The following is a 25,909-nucleotide window of genomic DNA, read 5'->3' as shown; positions in this document are numbered from 1 at the left end:
CCTAAGTTATGTTAAGAGGCTTCAGCGACATTTCTGAAACTGTAGAAACTTGTCAATCTTTTCTCGCACCTATGCCTTTTACTGTCGAGTCCTCCGAATCATTTCTACAGAGATTTCACTGCATTTTAGTTCCTTGACTCAAGGCAGCTAAGCAAATGCAGCAGGTTGTTGCTACAGCATCCACTGACTGAGACCCTGCACTTACCCCCTTACTATTTCTTCTGGTGATGAAATCAAATGTCTTTTTAGGGATTGTGCACCTTTGCTTTGTATGCCAGTTAGTTACGATGGACCTTCATATCAATAGTAGCAAACAGGGTGCAGGGAAGCCCAAATGAATGATCCCCACACGCCCGAAACTCAGCGCTTATGTGGTAAGTTACCCCTTGTGAATAAAAGAGATGGAAAGAAAAGGATGACAAAATATAGATCGAAAAAATTTCAAGAATCTGGGCTAGATCCACTAAGCACCTTCCGATCCACACCATTTGTTGGGACAGAGAGAGGCAAGAAGGATCGAAGAAAAACACAGGGTTAGGGACATGCTTTGCATAACTTACGCATACATACATACATACATACATAGTACTAGCACTCAAATCTTCGAGCTTTAACAAGACGTACAACCAGTTTATGGACCCACACCTAGAAGGAAGAGATAACCACTGGACTAGAATGGGAATTTAAGGGTACTGATGGTTCTGAGTAATTAAGTAATTGCAAGTTTTTATTGCCATCCCTTTTTATTTTCGCCCTACAAATGTATTTGTAAAGAAAGGTTTTTAATCGTTCGTGTGTTGCGACATGGTCATTGTTTGAGAAAAGCTTTATGGAAAACAAAGTTTAAATATATTGTGTTGTACACTAGCCCAAACCTCTGCAAAGGCCAGCATTCCACTTACATTGAGCAGGTTTTAACTTCTCTGCAAATATATATATTTATTTTCTTAAATAAACATGTGTTCAAGAAATACAAACGACGAATTACTTCAACTGCCACAGGAGTAGCAATAATGATAGATTATTGCTGACAAACCACATGACACCTAAAATAAAGAAAATATTGCTTGGAATTTTGGACCTTTTAGTAATGAAGAATTTCTTTGTATTCTGTTTATGTTAAGAAGAAAAAAGCAGAATTAAATCTTTTAACACAAAAACAAGTAGAATATTAATTTTCTTGCAGAACATTTGAAAGCCACAACAGAAATTCAATCTGCTAAACATTTTGATTTTAAACGATGAGCAAAACATTTTAGAACTGCAAGAAACCTAATACGCGGTGTAATTTAATACAGAACAAATTTCACTTTAAATGGTTGTGAGTAACTGTTTTCAATTATATACATTTTTAAAGCTGCTTTTGATAACACTATCAGAAAGGCATACAACATCAAAGGCTAAACGTGAAAACACAAATCATGAAGCTCATCATCAATGTGCATGGTGTTTCTACAATTTTGTAGAGGGTAATTCGAAAACTCTAAACTGCTTACAAAAGTTCAGAAAAACTAAATTACGTTAAAAAAAAGGCATACATTACTTGGTCAATGTTATAATTTGTGGTTCGTAATCTGGTTAGCATGTAACCATGAAATTGGACACATTAAGTTGGACACAATGCCACATTAAGTTGGAGACAACGTTATGACGTGAATATCCGTTAAGCACGCGCCACCAATTAACTATGTAGATAGTTACAATTGGTGGAAAACCAAACAATACTAGAGGCACTGCTTCAGTGGGTACACTGTAAATAAAAGGTCAACATTGAAAAGGACATCAGAAATGCTTGAGCATTGAAGGAAAGTTAAGAATGACAGCAGTGACAGAATATTTTTAAAATGTTCAATGTAGGATTTTGTTGTAACTAGAACATTATATTTGGTTTTATTCACCTAAAAGTGTATTTGTAAGCACAATGCACATTAAAAATAAAAAATAATAATCATTGGTACAAGATAGCAGAGGTGCTATATCGTCTGCCACAGCCTCACCTACTTCCACTAATGTTAACTGCAAGACTTATCTTTCTCATGCTCCAGGGAAAGTATCTCAGTAACTTATGTGCTAGCCACCAGACAGTTTCTGATACTGGGAGGGGAGGCTAGTGATTCAGATTATGTATCACAGCACTTAATATACTTTCATCAATGGTCTCACGGCAGTGTGAATTAAGCTAAACCTACCAGCTTTTTCATGTCAATTGTCAATCATATTAAGTATTAAGCAACCTTGCTTAGCTGCAAAACTGTCTGCAACTGCTAATCGACTTTCTAAATTATTGAATTTTCCAAATTAGAAGGACAATAAGCAACCAATGATTTTTGGGAATTGGCCATAACATATCTACTCATAATACGCCCTTGCTTGCTTCTTCAGCTGCCAACACTTGCACCAAGTCTGATTAATGGTAGTATTTGTGCTTTCACTAATCCAAGTATGTGCCTCAAATTTATTGAAAACCAAAAGCACAACAACAAGGATCAAAAAGAAGGTTAATTTTAAAGCCAAATTAGATCTGCCTTATGCTTTGTGAGAAATGATCAAATCATGATAAACCGTACACCACTTCGTACTGCAGAACTAGCCTAGTCAGCACTGACTGAAGCTCTATAACATGAGGCACAGACTGCACATTGACCTGCACAGAAATCACGTCTTACCACACAGGGTTTAAACTCCCTTCGTAGAAATTCAAATGCATGACTTGTGCACTTTCCTTGTATATGACTCCAACACGCTCTGGTTCTTTAAGATAGAACATACAAAATTTTAAGTTGCAGAGGGCTCGTTCTGTAGTTGCCTCGTTAGTTCCAAGCCTCGTTGAGAGCAATATTCATGAAAGTATTTGACAATTAAACAAATGCAGAGGCACACTTGCTACAATCAAGTGCAGACTGTTATCTACTTTGAAATAAGATGAAAAGGTGAAGTCTTTGTCTTGGTTGACCTGGTTAAATATAAATGTGAATCTTTCTGGCCTTGTCAGAGTCTAATCTGTTGGGTCGAAATACTGCACTACCAGTGTCACAGATGAGTTTATTTCACAGTATCGCATTGGGCAACCTAATATGAACAGCAACATTACACTAATTGTCTGTCTCCTGTCCAACCACCATGCCATCTGATATTTAACAATAATTCTGAGGGAAGTTTTATGACTTACAGAAACAAAGTCAAACTTTAAATAAAATAAAAAAATACACTTCAACATAATACAATCTTGAGAACGTCAAACATAGGCAGCTAAACATGGTTGACCAAAAGACAACCCAGTAGGCAGAATAATTAACCTTCTAGAAAATAATTCAAAGTAGACACAGAGAAGCAGGGTGATTCTCGCACAGCTTCTTCCATGACAACACAAGCACTCTCCACCTGTAAACAAGAGCTGCAGATGTGTTCTACACATCTGTACAATAAGATCCTACAACATAGAGGCTGCTGTTTACAAGTACTATTCCAAGTCATAAATCACATTATGTTAGGTAGCAGTTGTATACAACTTCAGGAAACCAAAGGGGCATTCATTCCATTGATTTCGCAAATTCAGCATAGTCAATATATCCATCGTTGTTTTTATCGTCATCACGTAAGACGCCATCTATCAGACTAATAAGATCTTCATCTTTCATCATCTCCGTGTGCTGACCGCCGTCCTACAAAAGCAGAGAAAAGAGTACCGCATGAAACGTCTCATGTCTTTTACAAAACAGATGGAAATGCTACCCAGTTTGTGTGTTCAGCTAGATGTGAAAGGTTACACTGGCATGCTTTGCTTTGTATTGAGCCAGGACAACAGGGCTCGTCAAGAGAGTTTCAGTATATAAACTTATAACAGATGAATTCAGATAAAAATGTAAGAATTCAGAGGCTGCAAGCCCCCTGAAATGCACACAATACAGACGGCATGTGGGAGGCTAATGAACCTAATCTGAATTGCTGCTATTTTGTCCTGCATAAAAATTACTTTGCCCAACTGTGGGGCATACTTATTTTTTGACTTTGCTTATTCTGGAGCACTTATATGGAGCCTGTAAGAGCACAATTCTATCTGACAATTTGTACTTTAACTCACAGAAATGTAGGGGGATAGTCTTCCTTCTCCCATTGACCATTAGGGCTGGGCCGTGGAGAAGAGCAGGTCAGCAGTCTAGTGCCGACTCTGCCACATGCCCAACCCATTAGAACAAGCCTTGGCATAGCCAATAGGTCTCGCCTTTGGGACCTTATAAGTGTTTAGCTATGCAACAGTTGATGTTGCACCAAGGATATTGTGCTGGATAACTAAACACTTATAAGGTCCCAAAGGCGAGACCTATTGGCTATGCCAATGCTTGTTAATGCAGAGGGAGGGGCCCTATAAAAGGTTTTCATGCTAGGAAGTATGTGACCCGACCATCTGCCCCTGGACGCATGTGCCACTCCATGGCAACCCAGAAGATAGGCTGTAAACAAACATGCGCTGCTGCATGAGTCGAGGGCATTCTGGCTGGATGGAAATAAAACATCGGGTACAGCCAGGATTGTCAGAACAAATGCAGAGTCACACATTCCTAGAGTGTAGCAAAACAGTATCTGCAGCCGGAAGCAGCAAGCACGAATTGCTAAGGTATAAAAAGCAAGATACTGGGCAAAGAAAAGGCACATGTTAAAAAAAAATATCTATCAAGGACAAATGCACCAGGGTTTCGCTGGGTTTGCAGCTTTAATGTGGGACCCAGAAAGGCTCTCTGCCAAAAACATTAAGGTAAAAACGTGTTTCGTGGCACCCGCAGTGAAAGCGGAGACCCCAAGGACGACGATCTGCAGGGATGTTCAAAACCAACAGTGCCACTCAGGAGGGACAGCTGCCACTTGCAGTATTGGGCTGACTTGAGTTGTCAGAACAGGGCAAAACATTTCTAAAGTTCAGTTGCAGGCTTGCAAACAACAAAGAAGTGACAAGCCCGGGAGTGGTGCATGCGCACACGCTGGGAGAGCAGTCTGCTGTTTTTCAACACACATACTCGTGCTTGTGGCACGCCGATGCGCACTCCCACAAGGCGTATGCCGCCACAGGCACGAGTATGTGCTTGGAAAAAGAGCTGCACGACAGCTAAAGGTCTCCTATGCAGTGCATGTGCACTGAGTATGCGAGACCTAAAAATAGTGGCGATGCGCTGTGCCAAAGCTGCACCAAAGGCAAGTCGGTCTGCGCCTGGACTGCATCTTGTACCGGAACCCCTGCTCAATTTCCCCCCCAACCCCCAAGAAGTATTCCAGAGAACAGCTACTTCAGCTTAATACCCCAGGTAGGCATACGCTATGTAACAACCTTGACCTTAATATGGGATTGGAAAGTCTTTATTGCACTCAATGTCACTTTCCGTGCCAAATTGGGCCCTTGCTGGCAGCTGAAAGTAATACATAAAATTAGTTTCTCTTCCAACTACCAACTCACTGTTGCTGAATTGTGTACTGATTAATACATGATAATTCATCAAGCATAAATATATTTTTAACTATTTACATAAATATGCCCCAGACACAGCCTTTTCAACTGAGACTTGGGCAGATGTGAAATCAAATCCCGATTTAACTGCTGCAATCCCAGCAGACTATGCATCTCCGGAGTAGACAGTGTCTCTAAACGCGAAGGCCGCTTAGCATTAGTCTAATGTGATCATCTAGAGATTTTATGCGAGACAACTAGCATTAGGGACAGCGAGGCACTCTGCTTAAGTTACAAACAACTCAACCTTTCTTTTGATCTATAGGTCCCCCGGCTGTAAAGCTAACTTCTTAACGTCCTTAAATGAATTTACTGAATCCAGCCTGCAGTATTCAAATTATATCATCTTACGCGACTTTAACTTTCATTTGGAAGATTATCAAAAAGAAACAGAACAACTCAGATAATCTGAGCTGTTTCAATCTTAAACAACTGGTGAATGTTGCTACATATATAAGGCAGGCCAAGTCTTAAAAATTGCATTTTTCCAAGCCATCCAGACCTGCAGCTTGAAGCCGTAATACCAATAAAGTGGTCGGACCAAAAAGCGGTGTTCTTCAGCCTAAAGATCTCTGCCTCAAACACCCTACCTGGCAGAACAGTGCAGGGCATAAAAACAGAGGTGTGAAGCAGAATCAATATAATAAAACTTACAGATATCTTGAAAGCTACTCAACCCACTCTGTCTAACGATCCATATGTAGATACAGATAATTATGCAGATTGGATCAATGCAGCAGTATCAAAGTTGGCCCCGCTCAAACTCACAAGAAGTCTAGATCCAAGCCAATGGCTCTCTGGTTTTCCCTGAATCGTAGGGCATTCAAACAAAAACGTCATAGGCAAGAGATTTGGAGAACAAATTATATTCTAATTTAAAGAAGCAAATATAAAACCACTTATTCTAATTGAAAAAATGTAATTATCTCTGAGAAAACTCAGTATTTTACTGATAAAATTAATCTAGCAAAATATTCCACAATAGGACTTTTTAGAACAATCAATGTGCTTTCCCAGCCTCAATGCAACTAGGACAGGGACTCCTAGTCAGTCGCTGTGCGATAATTTAGCCAGTTTAAAAAAAATAAAAGTTGGGGCAGCATACGGAGATTTTGATTGGAGTCCCAATAATAACTTTTATGCCGTAAGAGAAGAGTCAATAGAGGCTGGCGGACAGGAGTTCAGTATATTCCCTCGTCTAACCAAAGAAGGCACGATCATGCTTTTTGCTCAAATCAAATCCGGAGCTCCCTCAGACCCCTGCCCTCAAAAAATTCTAAATAAAATAGCTAAGATGGTAGAAGCACCCCTCACCACCTTAGTGAAAAATATTAGTACATTTGATAATTCCCTGCAGAAAGGAAAAAATATTGAATACTTCCTCTGTTTAAAAAAATCCCTCTCTTAACCCGAACGAGGAAAATAATTATGGTCTAATTTCTACCCTGCTAACGGCAGTGAAAATTCTTGAAAAGCACCTTAGTATCGGTATTTCTGAATTTCCAAATAAAAATGATATCCATGACGGAGTTCAACATGGTTTTACCATAGTACTGAAACTGCTTTGGTTGTAGCCACTGAGGAGATAGGCGGAATTATGGACAATGGAGGGAAGGCTGCTGTGATCCTTTTAGATCTCTCCACAGGCTTTGAAATTGTGAGCCACTCTGTCCTCATAGATCGCTTAGTTAATATAGGGATATGCAGATCAGCTCTGAAACGCCTTCGATCCTTTCTCATGGACAGAGAGCAGTCTGTCTCCCTGGGAGAATTTAGATCAAAACCCTACTCATTGCCTTGTGGCGTCCTTAAGGGGGTCATTACTTAACACTACGCTTTTTAATATTTTTGTGGTTCCTTTAGCCAAAATGATCCAATCCTTCGGCTTCTCAACAATTTCCTATGTTGACGACACTCAAAATATAGTTTCCATTTCTAGCAACATGGGGAAGGTTTCCCACTATTTCAACAGTTTCATCTGCGATGTCGTCAGCTGGATGAAATGTAAGAGCCTCAAGCTAAACACAGAGAAAACTGAGGTCCTTCTCTTCGGAAAGGATACCTTATTCTGAAACCCATCTTGGTTACCCCAGTCCCTTGATCCCCTTTCTATTCTGGTCTTGAAAGTTAAGAACCTGGGGGTGATTTTCAATGCCAATCTTACTTTCCGGTATCAGATCAATGAACTCACATCTGTTTGCTTATTTCTCTTAAGAACACGAAGGAAAAAATCTTCCTTTTATTACTTATGATCTGCAGAAATTAGTGGTCATTGCATTGGAACTGTCCAGGATGGATTATTGTAATGCCCTTTATCATAGCATTCAGCAATGCTTTCTAAACAAACTGCTGCTTTTGCTGAATGACACTTGCAAAAAACACAGTTGATGGACAGAATGTAGAACAATGTCTTACATTCACCCCAGTACAAAGATCTGGGCCTAAATCCATCGTTTTTTTGCACTCCACACTACCCTAGGTCAGACAATGGATATATGCAAATCAGCCTTGACCCTGTGCCTCATGGGAACAGTCCAGCCCGAACTACCAAGCCATGTCTTTCCTAGACCGGAATCAAGCATCCAAGGACCGGTTACTGGCTATCAGCCTTCTTCAGCCTGGATAGCTTGACTCCAGTGGTGTGGAGAGCCTGGGACTCACGTCTGAGCATACCCAGCCCACTCGGGGTGAAAATTGCAAAAAACACAGTTGAAGGACAGAATGTAGAACAATGTCTTACATTCACCCCAGTACAAAGATCTGGGCCTAAATCCATTGATATTTTTGCACTCCACACCACCCTAGGTCAGACAATGGCTATATGCAAATCAGCCTTGACCCTGTGCCTCATGGGAACAGTCCAGCCCGAGCTACCAAGCCATGTCTTTCCTAGACCGGATTCAAGCATCCAAGGACCGGTTTCTGGCTATCAGCCTTCTTCAGCCTGGATAGCTTGACTCCAGTGGTGTGGAGAGCCTGGGACTCACGTCTGAGCATACCCAGCCCACTCGGGATGAAAAATGGACAACTGTGTTTTTTGCAATTTTCACCCCGAGTGGGCTGGGTATGCTCAGACGTGAGTCCCAGGCTCTCCACACCACTGGAGTCAAGCTATCCAGGCTGATGAAGGCTGATAGCCAGAAACCGGTCCTTGGATGCTTTATTCCGGTCTGGGAAAGACATGGCTTGGTAGTTGAGTGGACTGTTCCCATGAGGCACAGGGTCAGAGCTGATTTGCATATAGCCAGTGTATAACCCAGGGTGGTGTGGAGTGCAAAAAAACGGTGGATTTAGGCCCAGATCTCTGTACTGGGGTGAATGTATGACATTGTTCTACATTCTGTCCATCAACTGTGTTTTTTGTGCTTTTGCTGAATGAAGCCCTCCCGCCACCACAAGAAAATACCTACATTTCAATCAGACTCTCATGCCTTAGTTGAGCTTCACTGGTTCCCTGTTAAGAAACGAGTAGCCTGTAAGGCACTCTGTATGGTGATTAAATCTCTTGATTAGACAGGCTTAGGATACCCGAGAAACAAATTTACTTGGTACATACCAAGGAGAGCTCTGCGCTTAGATGCATCGAAAACAGTTACAATCCCAAAATACAACAAAATATCTTGGGGTGGTAGGAGCTTTGTCTACTCCAACGGCAAACTGTGGAATAAACTTCCCTGGGATCTTAAGAACCAGCAGAATCTTGCCCGTTTTAGGAAACAAGTCAAGTCCTGGCCTGTTCACTTCCTCTCTAATCTCTCTGGTGCTTAAATCTGGCAGACGCGAGTACCACTCAGCCTCTGGCAATTTGCGCACTTAATAAATATCAACATCAAATCATTCAATCAGGTCAACTGTAGATACCGAGGCCTTGAAGAACATACAGCCTTTCCAACATGTCACCAAAGGCGAAAGGATTTACATTCCAGGACTAAAACAATGGAAACATCCACATGTTTGCCATCAGATCTTAGCACATCCTGAAGCTTTTCATTAAAGCACTCAAAATTGATTTTTTCAGCCAGCCTCTGTGATGCATTCAAATATTAATACAAGAAGGCCTGGAATCTCACAGAGTGAAAAACTTAGACAATTTTTTTTAATACTCATCATAAGGCAAATGACAAACTAAATAAAAAAATGAACTACCCCAGATGGGAACATAACAGAAAGAGTACGTGACTGATGAGAAGATGTACTTCGGGCACAGCAATTCCATGTAAATAAGCACACAGTGAGAATCACTGTTGATCCAGATTATAACCACATTTCCTGAGTCATCATGTTGGTCACAGAAAAGAGGCCAATGCATATCATCCTTACCGGCCACTCGCTCATCAGTTTCAACATCACCATCTCACATTGCCACAGAATCAACACTGCCAAACCCGACCGCCGAGACAGGAAGAAGGTCTCGGAAGAATCCTGGACCACCACCGCTATCATAAGAAGCCTCCCTGACGGCATCTTCAATTGCAACAAGCCTTCGCTGGCACCCTTAAAAACTGACAAAACCTCTTGATGCAGACAGCAATCCAGCTGGTACATGCAGGAGCTCAGGATGACCAAACACCACTGCAAGCAATAGAAGCACAGATGAAGGACAAGCTTGGAGAACAGGGACAAGAAAACATTCAAACCCTCCCTGAGACATTACCCACAGTGGATCCCAGCCACCAAACGCTCCACACTCTCAGACTAGCACAAAGAGCAACAAAGAGATCTTTGCCATTGTGAAAGATTTCACCTCAGTCACAGCCAGTTCCACCAGATCTCACTTTTGCTGGCTTTAGGACTCTGTGCACTTTATCACTGCTACCAGCGCTAAACATGGTAATATTGACTCATCCCAAATTGTCATATTTAATTTACTCATAAGTTCCTAGTAAGGTGCACTACATATGCCTAGGGCATGTAAAATGTATGCTACTAGTGGGCCAGCGGCACTCACTGTGCCACCCACTTAAGTAGCTCTCTAACTATCACCCAGGCCTACCACTGCATAGCCTGTATGTGCATTTACACTGCCATTTCGAGCTGGCAAGATACACTCATGTTAGGCCTAAACCTTTCCTTTTTATACAAATAGGTCACCATAATGTAGACCCTGGGTAACTCAGGTGGATGGGAGCAATGTATTTAAAAGGTAGATTGTAGGAAAGTAGGATCTGCTTACTATGGTTACCTCCACTTTTTGCTGGTGTTTCACAGTTTTTCCACTTTAGTCTGGCTGGGGCCCTGCTATCCTCTCTAAATTGACTGAATGTACTTTAGGTAGACTCCAGTTCGGTTACTGGGGTACCCTTGTGAGTCCTTAGTTTATTGTACACCAGGTACTAGGGGCATAGGTACCCCAGAGGCCTATCAGGGGCTGCAGCATGTATTATGCCACCCCTGGGCAGCCTTCCAAAATGACACCACAGGACTGCTACTGCAGCCTGGGTAAGGTGGTGCATGCACCCCTTACTAAGATATAGGTTACCTATATCTACCTTAAATCACTGCACATAGAAACCTATCAGTCACCACTATGGCAGGCCTTATCAACCCTGAGGGCAGGGTGCTTGGTTTCGTGTGAGAGGGTGCCCATGCATGAGCAAAGCCCGTCTGCAGCCTTCAGAATCTATTCTCTGGGGCGGTTCTGTGATGCAGCCAGACCATATCCTCTTAAGTGCATTATAACCTTGCTGTAAATGCTAACTTTGGAATGGAAACAGGTCATGTTTGGTGTCAAACACTTTGGAATCCTAACCACCCCCCACCCCCGCCAGTCCTGGCGGCGGGGGTAGAATTCCACCCTTCTAGAGGGAGAGACATGTACACACTGGTCTAACCAGTAATAGTTTAAAAGAGCCCTAGCATCACAAAATGGATGCTGCAGCCACAGACACGAGTCTGGCCTCCTGCTGCTGACCGACACTCCGGCAGGGGAGGCCTGGACAATACGTTTCCTGTCACAGAGAGGTGTAACCACCTCCTAAACAGGCTTTAGTGTATTGGGGCTGGCTGGGTGCACTCTGAGATTGCTTTGAAGTCTGCACTGGGGGGCACATTTGGTGTCCCTGTGCATAGCCCAGTTCAAACCGGTTGCGGGGGCTACCAGACCCTGCTCTGGCGCGAAACTGGACGAAGGAAATGGGTGTAGCCACCCCTCTTTCCAGACCCTCCCTTAGGTGGGTCCCCAGAGTATGTCCAACCCCTTTCTTAAGTATAAGTAAGTAATCGCTGACAACAGGACTAGAGATTACACCTGGACGAAACTCTGAAACTGAATCCTGGAACTTCGACGCTCTACTAAAGACTAGAGGATGGAAGAATCTCCTTTGGGGTCAAGGAGTGACTCCCTTGCTTTGCAGGCACCAACGAAGCATTTGACGGTCTGCATCTCCGAAGCTCCCGCCGGACTTAGAAGTAATTGCAGCACAGGAAGAGGATTTCCAGACTTCTCAGAGGCCCACCCGAGTCCCCAGCAAAGCTGAGACCCGCAGCACTCACGAGTGACATGGAACCGGAACTCCTGGACACCGTGCACATTTGCTAGTGCATTGACTTCTCGATGTCTCTTAAAGTTGTGCTTTGGGTTACTTGTAGCCCTAGCCCCGAGCACCATTGCACTGAAGATTGTGGGCCTACACTCCATGAGTGCTCCGTGAGCCCGCTTCTTGTATTTCTGCTCGAGGCTCCTTCGCGATCCCTGGTCCTTCGACTGGTGGGTCCCTGTGAAGACAATTCCGATTTTCCTTGGGCTTTCCTGGTTGCTCCAGACGTGCCCAGACTCCCCACTGAGTGGTGAGTCCCTCAGACCTTGCTGGTCTGCGCCGAAGCATTTCTTTGATTCCTGCGTTGGTTGCTGTTGCCAAGGCTGGTTGGGTCCAAGCCGGGCACTGACACCGCAGCACTCGGCATCCTTTGTGGGACAGCTCGTATCCAGATCCTGGTCATCGTCGATGCCTCTTGGTCCTCGTGGCTGGAGAGTCAAGCTTCACCTTCACCTGAAATCACTCGACATCGGTGGGCATTCGACTATCGTGCCCCTGGTCACTGGCAAGTGACCCAGACTCCGTCCCCTCTGCTTTCAGGTTCTTCTCATCTTCGATCCATGCTTGGATCACACCGGACACTTTCCACTTCGACGGCAGCAGCACTTTGCAGCAGATCACCATTGGAAATGACGATTCCAGACACCAAAAGACACCTCTGCACCCAGCTTCAGTGGGTGAGGTAACTAGAGTACTCTGGTGCTCCCATGGGTGTTGGCCCTAGAACCCCTCAAGTCTAAAGGGGTTTGCTCAAAGTCCTCCTCTAAGTGTCCTTTTTCTTTAAATTTCCAACCGCGACTTTCCCCATAGAAGCTAACGGTGATTCGCGGCTGTGTTCTCACAATGCACGCGTCCCCCGTGGGTCCCCTGTTTCACTACCTTGGGTGGTTCCTTGTGGTTCCAGCGATTTTACAGGATCTAGGCCTTGTGTCTAGTCAAGTTGTGGTTCTTATACCACTTTCTTAATACATGGTTTGGTATGCCCCTAGGGCTCAACGTATATTGTGCTAATTTACTGTGTGATATTAATTTTACCGTATGTACTTTGGCCTCTAACCTCTTACGAGGACTAGTGGGATGTGTTTAGAATAAATACATATGTTTTATATATATACCTGGTGTGGTTCTCCTTTCATTAGGTCATTCACGAGATTATAGACTGGTAAAACAAGCTGCTTTACATTCCTTCAAGACTTAGCCTGAAGGCTGCTCTTCTCAGCTACCACTAGGATAGCTTTCAATAAAGTTGGTCTTTAACCTACCATCAATAAGCGTCGTTTTGGACTGGTGCAAGGGGCCCACTAGAATAGTGGACAGCATATGCCAGGCCAACTTCTCACAAAGATAATGTACTTTTAAGTTTTACATGCCCTGGTAGTGAAAAACTCCCAAATTAGTTTTTTTTACTACTGAAAGGCCTTTCTCTCCCATAGGATCACATATTTTAAATGTAATTTCCAATTGTGAAGAAATAGACTTTTTAAGTTTGATGTCTGGACTCAATTTAAAATCACAACTTGTGGTAAAGTCGGATTTTAAGTTGTGAGTTTGAAAATGCCGCATTTAGAAAGATTGTGAAAAAAAATAGGAATCGGACCACCTTATTTTGTTTCCGGCTATTTATTTATGCAGAATGAGGACCAATATATTTATTTTGTTGGTCATGGCTATTTTTCGCTTAACTTTTTACATTCAACAACACATTTTTATCAATTAATAATAGCTTGCCTGAACATAAATTGATACATATAATAGTTTTAATGAAATAAGACTTATACAATTTCTTACAACAATAAAAAGACTTATACAAATTCGTACAACAATACAACTTTTCACTGTTGATGAAATTTCACAACGTATGTACTGCACCGTGGATTTATCAAACCAAAAATCACAAGGAACGCCTTAACAACACTATTTCTCATCCCTTTTCCGGGTTCCTCATTCAATGGGGTTAAAAGCTTAGCATTATGGGATATAAAATCAAATTTTCCCTATCATGCCACTTAGGCTTAATAAATCACCCTCAAAGAGTAAAAAAATGCTGACGCGATTCTAATCCCTAGAAATCTCATGGGATTTTCTTCAGGGCAAATGGTATGGTGTAATCTGAACTGGTGTTTATGGTTGATTTACTCAGGCTTTCGCCAGTTTGGTTTTTGAATGTCAGAATTGCTGGAGCGACATGGGTGTTCTATTTCTTTTTTCTCCCGTTTGTTCACTTGATTTGTGTCAGGCATAACACAGTAGTTGCCTTTAATTCAACATCTATTTTGGGTTCAGCTGTGGGGCAGCATGTCTTGTCTTTCGCTTTTGTGATTTAGAAGCTATTTATAGTCGGTTAGTTTTGAGTTGCTGCAACACCATAACAAGCCTGTAGGAATTTTCCGTGTTCTAGACGAGATGGCATTTTCTTACTTTAAGAACAAGAAAGCCTTACAGGTAGTAAGGATGGATTCCTGAGCACTCTGGGATGCACAATGGTGCGTAATGCTAGTTATGCACAATATTTGAAATAAATGTCTGTAGTCATGGTATTTTGAATGATTTACTTCAAGGATTTATCCATGGTGACGATATAGTTCAACATATCAATCATATTCCATATTTCATCATATGGTGACAGTATAATTCAAAACATGAGTCCGAAGGTTATAGAGGTAATTATACTCCGGTTCGCAGTGAACGAAACCCGGTCTTCCAGGTTTCGTTCACTGCGAACCGGAGTATACCTTTTGAATTCCATTTACGTATTCCCTACACCCAGCATCCGATTCCCACTGAAGAAGTGCAACCTTTGCACGAAATGCATCGGGGACTATTTAACCTATGGAGTTAAAATTACCTCTATAACCTTCGGACTCATGTTTTGAATTATACCGTCATCATATGATGAAATATGGAATATGATTGATATGTTGAACTATATCGTCACCATGGATAAATCCTTGAAGTAAATCATTCAAAATACCATGACTACAGACATTTATTTCAAATAGTGTGCATAACTAGCATTACGCACCATTGTGCATCCCAGAGTGCTTAGGAATCCGTCCTTACTACCTGTAAGGCTTTCTTGTTCTTAGATTTGCAGCACCTCTTGGACTCAGAAGGTGTTTTCCTGTGCACCTAATACCTATTAAGAACATTTACTTGTGGATAACATTGTTTACCCTGGAGTGCAGCGGTTCATCACATTCTCATATTTTCTTACTTTAGCCCTTCTGTGCCGGATGCCCATCTCTGAATACATGTCTGGGGAGGGAGACAGACGGGCTTTGAGCATTCACTATGGACAGCCACACACAAAGGGAGCTTAGGTGTAACTGAGGGGCCAACTACATCCTGATAGGTCATCCTAGACAGGATTGGAAGAAGGAGCTGGACAGAGCCTCACACTTAGACCTGAATAGGATGTGTCTTTCCCCTCACAAAGTCTGCATACTTTCCCACTAAAGGGCCTTGGGGGAGCATGGCCAACAGCCATCAGAGATGTCCGCTTGCTGAAGCGGCTCCAAGCCCTGCCACGGTGGATCCTTCGCATATCCGTAGTTGATACAAGCACAGTTTCTGTCGGACGCCTGCAGAAGACGGTCAAAGGCGACAGCCGAGATACTGCCCACTTGGAACCTGCCGAGACCGCGGCAGTAAAGCGGAGGACGTGACGTCCCCTGGGCAGTTGGAGCCGTGGCCTCAAGTGTGCTGACAGACCGGGGCCAGCTGGGCAGTGCTGGCCCCCTTCTATAGCTGGCACTGAGGCGAGGGTCTCTGGGACGAATTCCCTGGCTGCCCCCCTCCTCCACTACGGGAACAAGACCAGGTGAGGTTACTTCATCGGGTGCCGGGAGAATGGCACCGTGATGCAGCGGCTCGTGAGCTGCGGACACCGCAACAAAGGTAACTTGGCCAGCGGAGGGCTGCGTTGCTCACCCCCCCCCCCCCCTTTTTCCTGGATTGGTATGGCAAGTAAGCCCTAGCTAAGGGGTTGGGGGAAAGGGGTGGGACAGTGAAGGACTGACCGGCCTTAGCCACCTGTGAAGTAATTTCTTAAGTGCTGCCACGCCCCCCTCCCCCCGGGAGGTGCTTGGGCCTGGGGTGGGAGTGGTGTGGTGGGGCGACTGGTGGTGCCCCCGCCGTGGGTGGCTTCCCTCCCAATTCCTTCTGAGGAGAGACCCACATACAGCTTTGCTGGGAGAGGTGACCAGGAGAACTCTTGGCCTCCGCAAAGTTGCAGCACAGAGAAAGTGAACAATAGTCGGGCCTAATCCCGAAGGCAGTACTCAGTAACAACTTGGCATGGTTGAGCTTATTTGGAGGCCTTTGGAGCCACGGGGTGCACCGGGGTGAGCCTTGCGAGCCTGAGAGGTGGTCAGGGACCCTGGACGGTGGTAGCAGGTGCCCACCTGACTCCCAGAGACACCATAGGATATCAACCCATGAGTTCAACTTCTTTCCCGGAGGGGGACTTCCATCACGTTAGGGGCGGCCTGTAAGTGCAGAGACGCACTAGGACTGTACCGTGCCCCTGAGGCCAACTCTAAACAGTCAGACCGGGAGCCACTGAACGAAGAAGAGCAGTCCTGGGTGGCAAGAGGTGGTGGTGCACCGACCTGGTGCGGTTGAGGCACCGCAAACCCATTCCTTCGCTCTCGAGGACATTGCATTGCCTAACACACACATAACACCTCGACCAGCTGTCTGGTCCTAGCAGAACGACTGGTGAAAAGGCCATGAAGGGGTCCCACCAAACAAAAATAGACTAATTCTCCCAGTCCACGGGGCCAGACGGCTTGCCAGATCGTCAGGATCACTCACTTTCCAACACACAGCAGGAACTGGAAAAGGCCTCGGTCTCCCTACACGACATCATGGCCGCAATACAGGGAGTCAGTTCTGCCCTGGAAGTCCGGATTGATACAGTTACAACGGAATTCTCCCTGATGCGTGCGGACCTCCGCAACCTGGGATCCAGAGTTAAAGAAATCAAGGACATACTGTCCACCATAGGGCAAGACACAAACAACCTTAAAGCACATGTTAAGGACTTGGAGACCTCGAATAAACTGGAAGAACGACTTGAGGACTACAAAGGAAGATCCCAGCGCAATAACATCTTGGGGGTCCCGGAATGGCTGGAGGTACCTGAAGCGGACTTGTTTGTGGAGGACCTCGTCCTCAAGTATCTCCAGCCCTGCAGTCTTCCCCTCTGTCGAGAGGGCGCAAAGAGTGCCAGGGGATCTCCACCGTCCGGGGGCACTGCCTCAACCATCGCTAGGGGTTCTCTCCCGTCCGGGGGCACTGCCTCGACCATTGCTTGCCCGGCTCTCTCACTAAAGAGACCATGATACCATCCTCCAAATGGCAAGAACAGCTCCACCGGTCCTATATGAAAACCCACGTATGTCCTTCTGCCCAGATCTCACGATAAAGGTTCAGCATCAAAGACTGAGATTTCTTGAAGTTAAGAAGGTGTTGTAAGAAAAGGCAGTGAAATACATGATGCTCTTCCCAGCGAGATTATGCATGAAATCTGAGGGCAAGACATGGTTCTTTACAACTCCAGAGGAGGCATGGGAATGGTTGGAGGGCTGTCGATCCGTCGTCGGCGTGAAAGGTGGAACACGCTGTGAGAACAATGGGAGGATTAAGGTAACACAAGTTCCACCAACTGAGCGAAACCCCCTGGCACGGGGAGAGGAAACCGAGCAAAGGCACAAAGACTCACATGGGTGAAGGTAATGACTTGTGGGATCTTCACGTCCAGCCGGAGGAAACACAGCAACATTATCAATAGGGGCACTGAGCCTTGCAGCTCGGCTTGGGGTTGGGGGGGTGGGGGTGGGGGGGCGGGCCTAGAGTGCTTCACTGCGGACCAACATGATCTTCCAAGGTCAGACTTTTTACTATTGTTTCAAAGGGTGCCATTCATTGTATTCATCTTGAGGATGTGTGGCGGGTTGTGGGGATGGTCTACGATCCCCAAAAGTTTCAGATGTTGGGTTGGTGCGACAGGCACTCTGCTAAGTTGGGGGGGCAGTTCTATGTCAGTCATGCAGGGAAGCGGGGAGGGGAGTGGGGGGGTTTTCATTGTGAAAGTTTCTGTAATTTTTTTTTCTTCAGGGATGTCTCTCGTTACATGGCTGCTTACATCTTTGGGTGGAACCATCCGGTCTCTGTATAAATATAGGTAGACAGGTCCAAACCAGGTACAAAATAGCAATGTTGGTAATTTGTGGGCAAGGCTGGGTGGGAGTAATAAGACTCACATACAGGCAAATGACAACTGGGATAGACATTAAAGCTCCGAGCTCAGCATTTTGAATGTGAATGCACTAGGTGACAAAATCAAAAGGGGGATAGTGTCACAGTATATTAAACAACACTCTCCAGACATTGTCTTATTGCAGGAGACACACCTCTGGGGAAACACATGCAGGGCTCTCAATTGATGGGGATACAAAATGACTGTCCGCGCGGGTTATACTTCTAGCTCGCGGGGGGTAGGTATCCTCCTTAAAAAAAGCTCTCCAATTCAGAGTCAAAAGACATGGGTAGACAGACAGGGCAGGTTCGGCCCATTACCAATGGGTTTGGGAGGGGAAACAGACTGATGTAATATCAGCATATGTGCCTCCTGATCTTTATATCGATGCGCTCCCAGATTTGGGAGCGCTCCTGGTATAATTGCCAGATGGGGAGGTCTTAATGAGGGGAGACTTCAATATGAAACTGGACGACAATGTTGACCGACGCCCCCACCCCAGGACAGGCTTCTCCCTCAACCACTCAAATAGCAAACTTCCTAACAGCACTGGGGCTAACAGATGTTTACCCATCTACACAGCACTTCACCTTTCACTCAGGGTCCCATGGTAGCAGGTCTCGCATTGACCTCTTCATCTCAACTGCCTCTTCTCTCACAAAAATGAGAGAGGTGAAACATTCAGCAAGAGGAATATTGGACCATTCCCCCATGTGGGCAAGATATTGCGGGGGCACGCCAAGGGTAAAGGATACAATTCCCATAAATGCGTGGTTTTGAAAACTCCCAGCCATACGAGAGGGGCTACAGCAACACACTAACCATTATTTCCAAGTAAACTTAAGCTACGTTACCTCTTCCCTAACAGTTTGGGAAGCCTATACGGCCGTGATTAGGAGACAGGCCCTGTCCCTCAAGGTGGGACATAAGTGACAAAAATGAGAAAGTGTAATATATACAGAGGCAGCCCATGTACGGCCCCAAGACCACGAGATGACATGGCGACACTGTAGGCTCTATACTTTGGTTGCACCTCAGGAACAGAGGCAGAAGTGTTGTACAATTGACTGGCAATGTTTATAAATGTATATACTGGCAATGTTTATAAATGTATATACTATGTGTAATGGCCTTGTGTCCCGTAATCCTCTTCAGATCATTGGTCAGAGACTAAGCTTTACCCAAAGATGTGATATAATATATTCTCAAATGTATACAATTCATGGTTCATGTACCATCATTACTACAGTTATGCAATGTTTCTACTTTTGTGTTAATAAAAAGAAATATTAAAATAAATACAAAAATAAAGGGCTAGTCTACAGTCAGGGCAGAAAGGGAGGATCGCTAGTCTCTCCACTTCAAAGGAACAACTGGGTAGAAGTACTGAACCTTATGACACCATCTCTCCAGTGCACTGCTGGATCTGTGAAGACTCTGCTATGATTAAGAACTGTGTGGTGCTGAAGGACTGCCACTCCGCTACTTTGCTGGACTCCTGCCCTTCTGTGCTACCCTCCTACCTGCTGTTCCCCAGCCTGGGTGAGAAGGACAGGGCCTGCATCACTTGAGTGGATCGGAACCAGCACATCTCTGTTGTTGCAAGGATTGGAACTGACGAATCACCTCAGCTGCGCCCCGCAACTTCCTCAACATTGACGCAAACTAGGATCAAGGAACTTTTGTTTAGCGGGCCCAAGTGCGTCCCTGTATCTGGTCCATGCTCCATTGCGGGTGGCTTGAACTTTTGACTTTGCCTCGGTCCAGCACAACCAGTTATCCCAAATAGGAGCTTATTGCTTCTAAGCGCTATTTTACAGTTTAATCTTTAAAAATTCATATCTCATGTTCCACTAATTGGATTTTGTCGTTTTGGTCTTGTTTTGTTGAATTAAATTAAGTTTGATTTTTCTAACCTGGTGCGGAATCATTTTCTGTGGTGTTTTCACTGTTTGAAGTGTTGCACAAATACTTTACACATTACCTCTTAAGTTAAGCCTGAATGATCTGTGCCAAGCTACCAGAAGGTGAGCATAGGTTAATTTAGGGTGTTTGTGACTTATCCCGACTAGGATTGTGGTTCCTGCTTGGACAAGGTGCACACCTCTGCAAACCAGAATCCCAATTTCTAACAGTGTATATGCTCTATTACTAGCAGTTATCAATTCCTACAATCGACTGACCCCTGCCACTTACTTCTCCAGTCCTTACTCACTGTACTTAAAACGCAGTTTCATTACTATTAGAATGGGTGACTGGCGATTCTTGCAAAATATACCCCCCTGGCGTCGCGTGATGGAGGATACAACCTGTAGAGGGTGTGGCGAAGTAGCAGAATCGCTACTGCATGTGGTCTGCATCTGTCCTGCCTTCGACCTCCAACGCAGGACTAAGCTGAGGGGGGAATGGAATCGGCTGGGTGTTCGGACTTGTAGGCAAGCTATTATTGCAGCACTGAGTCCAGATAATACAGACTTAAACATAAGACTGACAAATTTGATCCAGTATGCTTATCGCAATTTTAAACAAAATCAGCCTGCCACTACTTTACCTCTACCTGTTTTAAATTAAACAATGTATTTTAATTAACCTCAAAGTACTGGGCAAACAATGCTAACAATGGTTTAAATAGTAGTCCACGTGCATGGGGTTGTTTTATGTACGGACTCGCAGCTCAGGGGAGCAGATTTAGCAATTTATTGCTTGTACCGTTTTTATTGTTATGAATAATGTGAACTTGAAATTCTCTTTTAAAGATATTTGTTTTATATCTAAATAAAGATTTTTGATGATGATATTACCACCAATAAGTTCATTTACCCATGGTTATTATTGATAACTGCATTTACTCCTAAAATGACTGAACTTTTGACATGCAGTTTGTTGAGCTTCAAGGCATACCTAATGTGTTTATATGACCCCTCAGGGGAGTCAGAGGTGATTACGCATCGTCATCAAAGGTATTATGTAGATTTGTAAATTACTGCATAGTGTTGAGTAGTGTGTGCAATAAATGTACTTTTTCTTTTTCGAAAGAAATAGCACAGACTGGACAATTATTTGAGGGTTATTATTAATTACCAGCGGATGGTGATTACTTGCCCACACCACATCCCTTGAGTAGGCCTTGGACTGCTCTGCTCCACTACCCTGAAAGAGTCAAGCACTACATTGGTGTGTTTGGTTCCCAGTGGAGGGCGAATGTTGACCCATTACTTGTGCAGGTCACACAACTGATGGCCTGTTTCCTTACAGACCATCACTCTCATTCCTCCCAATGTGTTTCGTCACTACAAACTCAATCATAAGTCATTAAATCTGTGGTGTGATGAAACACGCTGAGTGGAATATGAGCAACGCACTCATATTTTTAGAATTTTTGTCCTGGCAAAAAAAAAAAACCCCTACCTAGGTTTAAAACTACTAATCTCAGTTGTGTCTTATTATATGGACTTGAATATTGACGTTAAGATACAATATGTATATATGCACACTGAACATTTTTAAGTAAATTAGCTTTGCTCATATTAGTAATTTCCAGCACATACATCCGCTCCAGCCACTGCATATGCGCATCAAACCAGTGCAATGATTGTCCAAATATCCTTTTTTTGTACCACTTACCATCAATAAACATACTGCGGCCTACAGCCACTGGGTGCCTACAAAGTTTACTTTAGGTGCACAGGGCAAATATTGAAAACCTTTAAAAGCAGAGCATGTTTAGTACATAAGCGCGGAACAAGCAATAAATAGCGTGTAGCAATTCACCACAGAACGACACCAAACGTTTTCCCAAAGGAGCCTTTGGCTGCAGGCAACTTTAATAAATATGTGGCATACACACAGTACATCAAACAGTATACAGCCTCTAGATGTGGCCTATAATTAGTGCAAGTGAAGGCGAAACAAAAGGGCACTACATGCACCGCTCACACATGCCCAGCATAGCCTAATCAGCTGCCGGTATGATTTGTTGTGGGAGAATGTGGCAAGCAAGCACAAATTGCATCAGATAAGACAAACAAGATGTGCAGTATTTGGCGGTGTTCTGGGTTTACTGCATGCAGGGAGTATAATCATGCTTCCTTCATCATCATGCTGTTCTTGGTGCAGGTGTGTGGTGTTCACAGTGCACATATGTACCACTCAAGTACACCTAACTTGGTAGATTGTCTTTCAGCTGGGACGTGTAGGGTATATAATGAGAAGACCTTTTATGTAAACTAAACGAAAAACTCAGATTGACCAAACAGCCCATAAGATTCGGCTGTGGCATGAGCTTATTATTTTGTTTATTTAGGTGGGCTCAGACTACTGTGTGAAGGGTGCAAGGGGTACAATGCTCTAGAGATATGGATAATTATGGTTCCAGCACTTTGGCAAAGTGCAGTTGTGTGCAGCATGCCTTTAAATCTCAAACCACATTTGTAAAAAGATGGGATATAAAAACCTTATTAGTTGCATCCCCGAGACTCTACAGCAGCTACTGTACTGCAAAAGCCAGCAATAGGCTTAGTCATCTGATTGGTCACAGAACATAATAAATGAGAAGCTAAAAATTCTGTGACGCAGAGTGAGCCAGTAATCCTGCAGGTTTCACTGTGTCCTAGTCACATGGACAGTGAAAGAGGAGCATTCTCATTTCTCATAGAAATTCTAAAATACTATCCTCTAATAGAAGTGGGGTTTGAGGGGGTTCAGGGGAGTCCGTCTTTGGATATGCAGCCACCTCCAGAAGACTTTTCTGTATCTGACTTGGCAAAGGTTTGAGGTGATGATTTCAGACAACTAACTCTTTAGTAAGGAAACCCTGGATAAGGTCTAGAATGACTCAATTAGCAAATTCACCTGTAATTATAATGCCTTGTGTACCCGATTCAGAACAATTGCATGGCTCCCCTCTCAAATCAGAAACCAGTGTATGCTCTTCCATTCCCAACTTTATATCCATCATCATCTTGATCGAGTAGCAGGGTATCATCTACCTACATGCGATAGCCCAGTTTTTTATGGGCTTCCTTTTATAATCATCTCATTTCCTCTTCTATGTATCCTACTGTTTGAATTGTATGCGGTTTATTTAGGTGTACGTTTCAAATATAAAATACACATTTATTCATGTGGTAATTCATTAAAACAGCATGTGGGAGGCATAATAATTAAGACTGCTTGAACATTTTCATGTGTTTCTGCACACACTGCATTTCTTTTTATAAAAGTTATTTTTAAATAATGATCATGGCTTCATAGAAACTGGTATCTTTACTTCTCATGTACTGTTTTTAAACAATTGGCAAGGTTTCACAGAATGTAAGTAAGTGAAAGCCTATAAGGGAGTTGCTACTAATTGCTTATTCTGTAAAGGATCAACAAGTTTCAACTACAATGTATAAACTAAAACAGAGTGTAACAAGAGAGGTATTTCGTAGCAGGGACTCAAGACGGACGAGCATACAGAGCTGTAATCAGTTAGTTTATTATAGGCCATGGGGAAGGCATATGCAGACTTCACTTGACTGGCTTGTCTGCCAGGCTTGCAGACGAAAATAGCAGATGCTGTTTCTTTGCTGAACATTGGTTCTGTTGTTCTGAAGAGAAATTAAAAGCTCTGAAAATAAAAGAAGGCCTCTTTTGGTGCTGAGTTAGTTATCCTAGAGGACAAATGGGGTGGGGAATTCATTAAAAAAAAAGATCATATCACAATATTTGTATTATTCACCCTTCTGATGAGTATTATGTGGAGAAGTGTGGCTCACTGGTTAGAGGCGGCAGACCCTGAAGCAGAGGTCAGACCCGGGACCAGGGTTCAATTCCCGACGCGGCAGGGTCTTGAGCCCAAATATCCACGGTCTCAATAATTCTCGTTTTGGTGCCTACTCGAGTCACAGGTTCACACTCTGCAGCTCTGGGCATTAGCTTGCCTAATCTCCACTACGGGCATCCCCCCGCGGCGGGATGCCTGGCTTTCAACTTGGGGATGCCCAGTACGGGTATCTCACAGGAAAAAATCAGGACGGGTTCCCAAGGCAAGCGCCGAGATGCCTACGGGTAATCGAGCGCTATATAAGAACGCTTAATAATAATAATAATTAATATTATTATTACTAATTTGTTTATTTTTAAAACAATCGCCATTTATATTATATACACCAGGATAGCATTTTGATTTTAAGTAAATCTTGAAAATACATTACAGTTTTCTTAGTGTGCTTAAGTGTGCCTTTCCACAATGAAAGAGGGTTTGGGATACGCTAACTATCCCTGAGAAAACTCGAAAGACTGACAGAATGAATCTTGCTCAAGTAATGCTCAGTGGGTTGCAGGGTGGTTGTCTTGAAACCCTATTTATGGGCTGTGTTTTAGAAAGAAATCTAGGAAACATAATTTCAAACTAAAAACAGAACAGTAACAAATAGGTGACATCATTTATGAAGGTATATATTTTCAGGACAACATATTTGATAAAGGTTGCCTTATAAAAGAAGGGCCCTTTTTTAAAACTAAACAAAATGGTTTTGTGTCAACAAGATTAAAGACGTCCCAATTACTATCTCAACTGTTACCTGGTGGTCGAATCACCCTATCTAGTTGATGGAAAGGCCCAATAAATCTGGGTGGCTGATAGCTCCAGTATGATATTTAGCACTTTGGTTGCAGTGCAGCACCACATCATGAGCAAAACACCAAGTTAAAATCCTTTAGGATAATACTGCCTTAGGGAAGTGGATAACTTGAGTTTACCAGAATTTTCCTCAACTCATATATGCAGATTAGCCAGAGAAAGCTCAGTAGAAGCAATTTTGTTTTTCAAGACTGGAGTAACTGTTATATGTTTGAAATGTGGGGGTGTTACACTGGTGGAGGAAGGTTTTCAAAATGCTGTTGGTAGTGAGGACATCCTAGGAAAGGTCTACGTTAATAACTTTTCCATTACATCAGTCTGGGACAGCTGAGAGGATGTTAGGATCTTTGCATAGTCCAGTGAATGTATCAACAATACAAGGACAACCCTATCTGCATACAAGGACAACCCGATCTACCCACAAGGACTAAGGTATTCATGCTAAAATGCAACAGTTGTCCTGTGGGAATTATTTGCACAATATCGCTCATGTGACTCAGAGGTATGCAACATCATTCAATCATCCTCTTCTTATTAAATGATAAATTAACCACAGGACACTTTTCTCTCTTCCTGAATATGCATTATAGAAACGAGGTGCAATATATACAATATAATGATAGTGCAGACAAAGCAGTGCTCCAATATTGAACTTACGAGGTGAGGGTTGTCGACGTTTCGACCCTTATTTACATGTCAGGTCTCATCAGGACTAATGTCATATAACGAACCACACTTTGTGCAAGCATGGGGCTCCTCACAAAGGTCATCATCTGGAGGTGTAAGACTATCAACTACAATTGTCAAATAAATCATGTGGGCCAACTCCACCAGTTGTCGGGAAACCACTGAGGTCCTCGCAATGCTGCCGCCATTGATGCACAACCAAGGATTGACACCTCCCCTGGTCCTTGTAGCATTGAATCTTGCAAGTACATACTGTTTATAAATGAATACTAACTCTTACTTCAACTGTTGAATGTTACTGT

General features: G+C 43.5%; 1 protein-coding gene across 4 annotated transcripts in view; it reads right to left on the bottom strand.

Annotated features, from left to right (window-relative positions):
* Window positions 1–724: 724 nt before the first annotated feature.
* The window catches only part of MCFD2 (multiple coagulation factor deficiency 2, ER cargo receptor complex subunit), a 206,923-nt gene continuing 181,738 nt past the window's right edge, over window positions 725–25,909 (bottom strand). For all 4 annotated transcript variants that reach the window (XM_078649661.1, XM_078649662.1, XM_078649660.1 and 1 more), the window contains exon 4: window positions 725–3,662. In XM_078649661.1, coding sequence (XP_078505787.1) covers window positions 3,531–3,662 — 132 coding nt within the window. In that variant the 3' untranslated portion in view covers window positions 725–3,530. The remainder of the gene's footprint in view (window positions 3,663–25,909) is intronic.

This window comes from Lissotriton helveticus, chromosome 6, assembly GCF_964261635.1.
Source record: "Lissotriton helveticus chromosome 6, aLisHel1.1, whole genome shotgun sequence".
NCBI classification, from domain to species: Eukaryota; Metazoa; Chordata; class Amphibia; order Caudata; family Salamandridae; genus Lissotriton; species Lissotriton helveticus.
The sequence above is the reverse complement of the archived record's forward strand: the minus strand, read 5'-3'. Positions and strand labels throughout refer to the sequence as shown.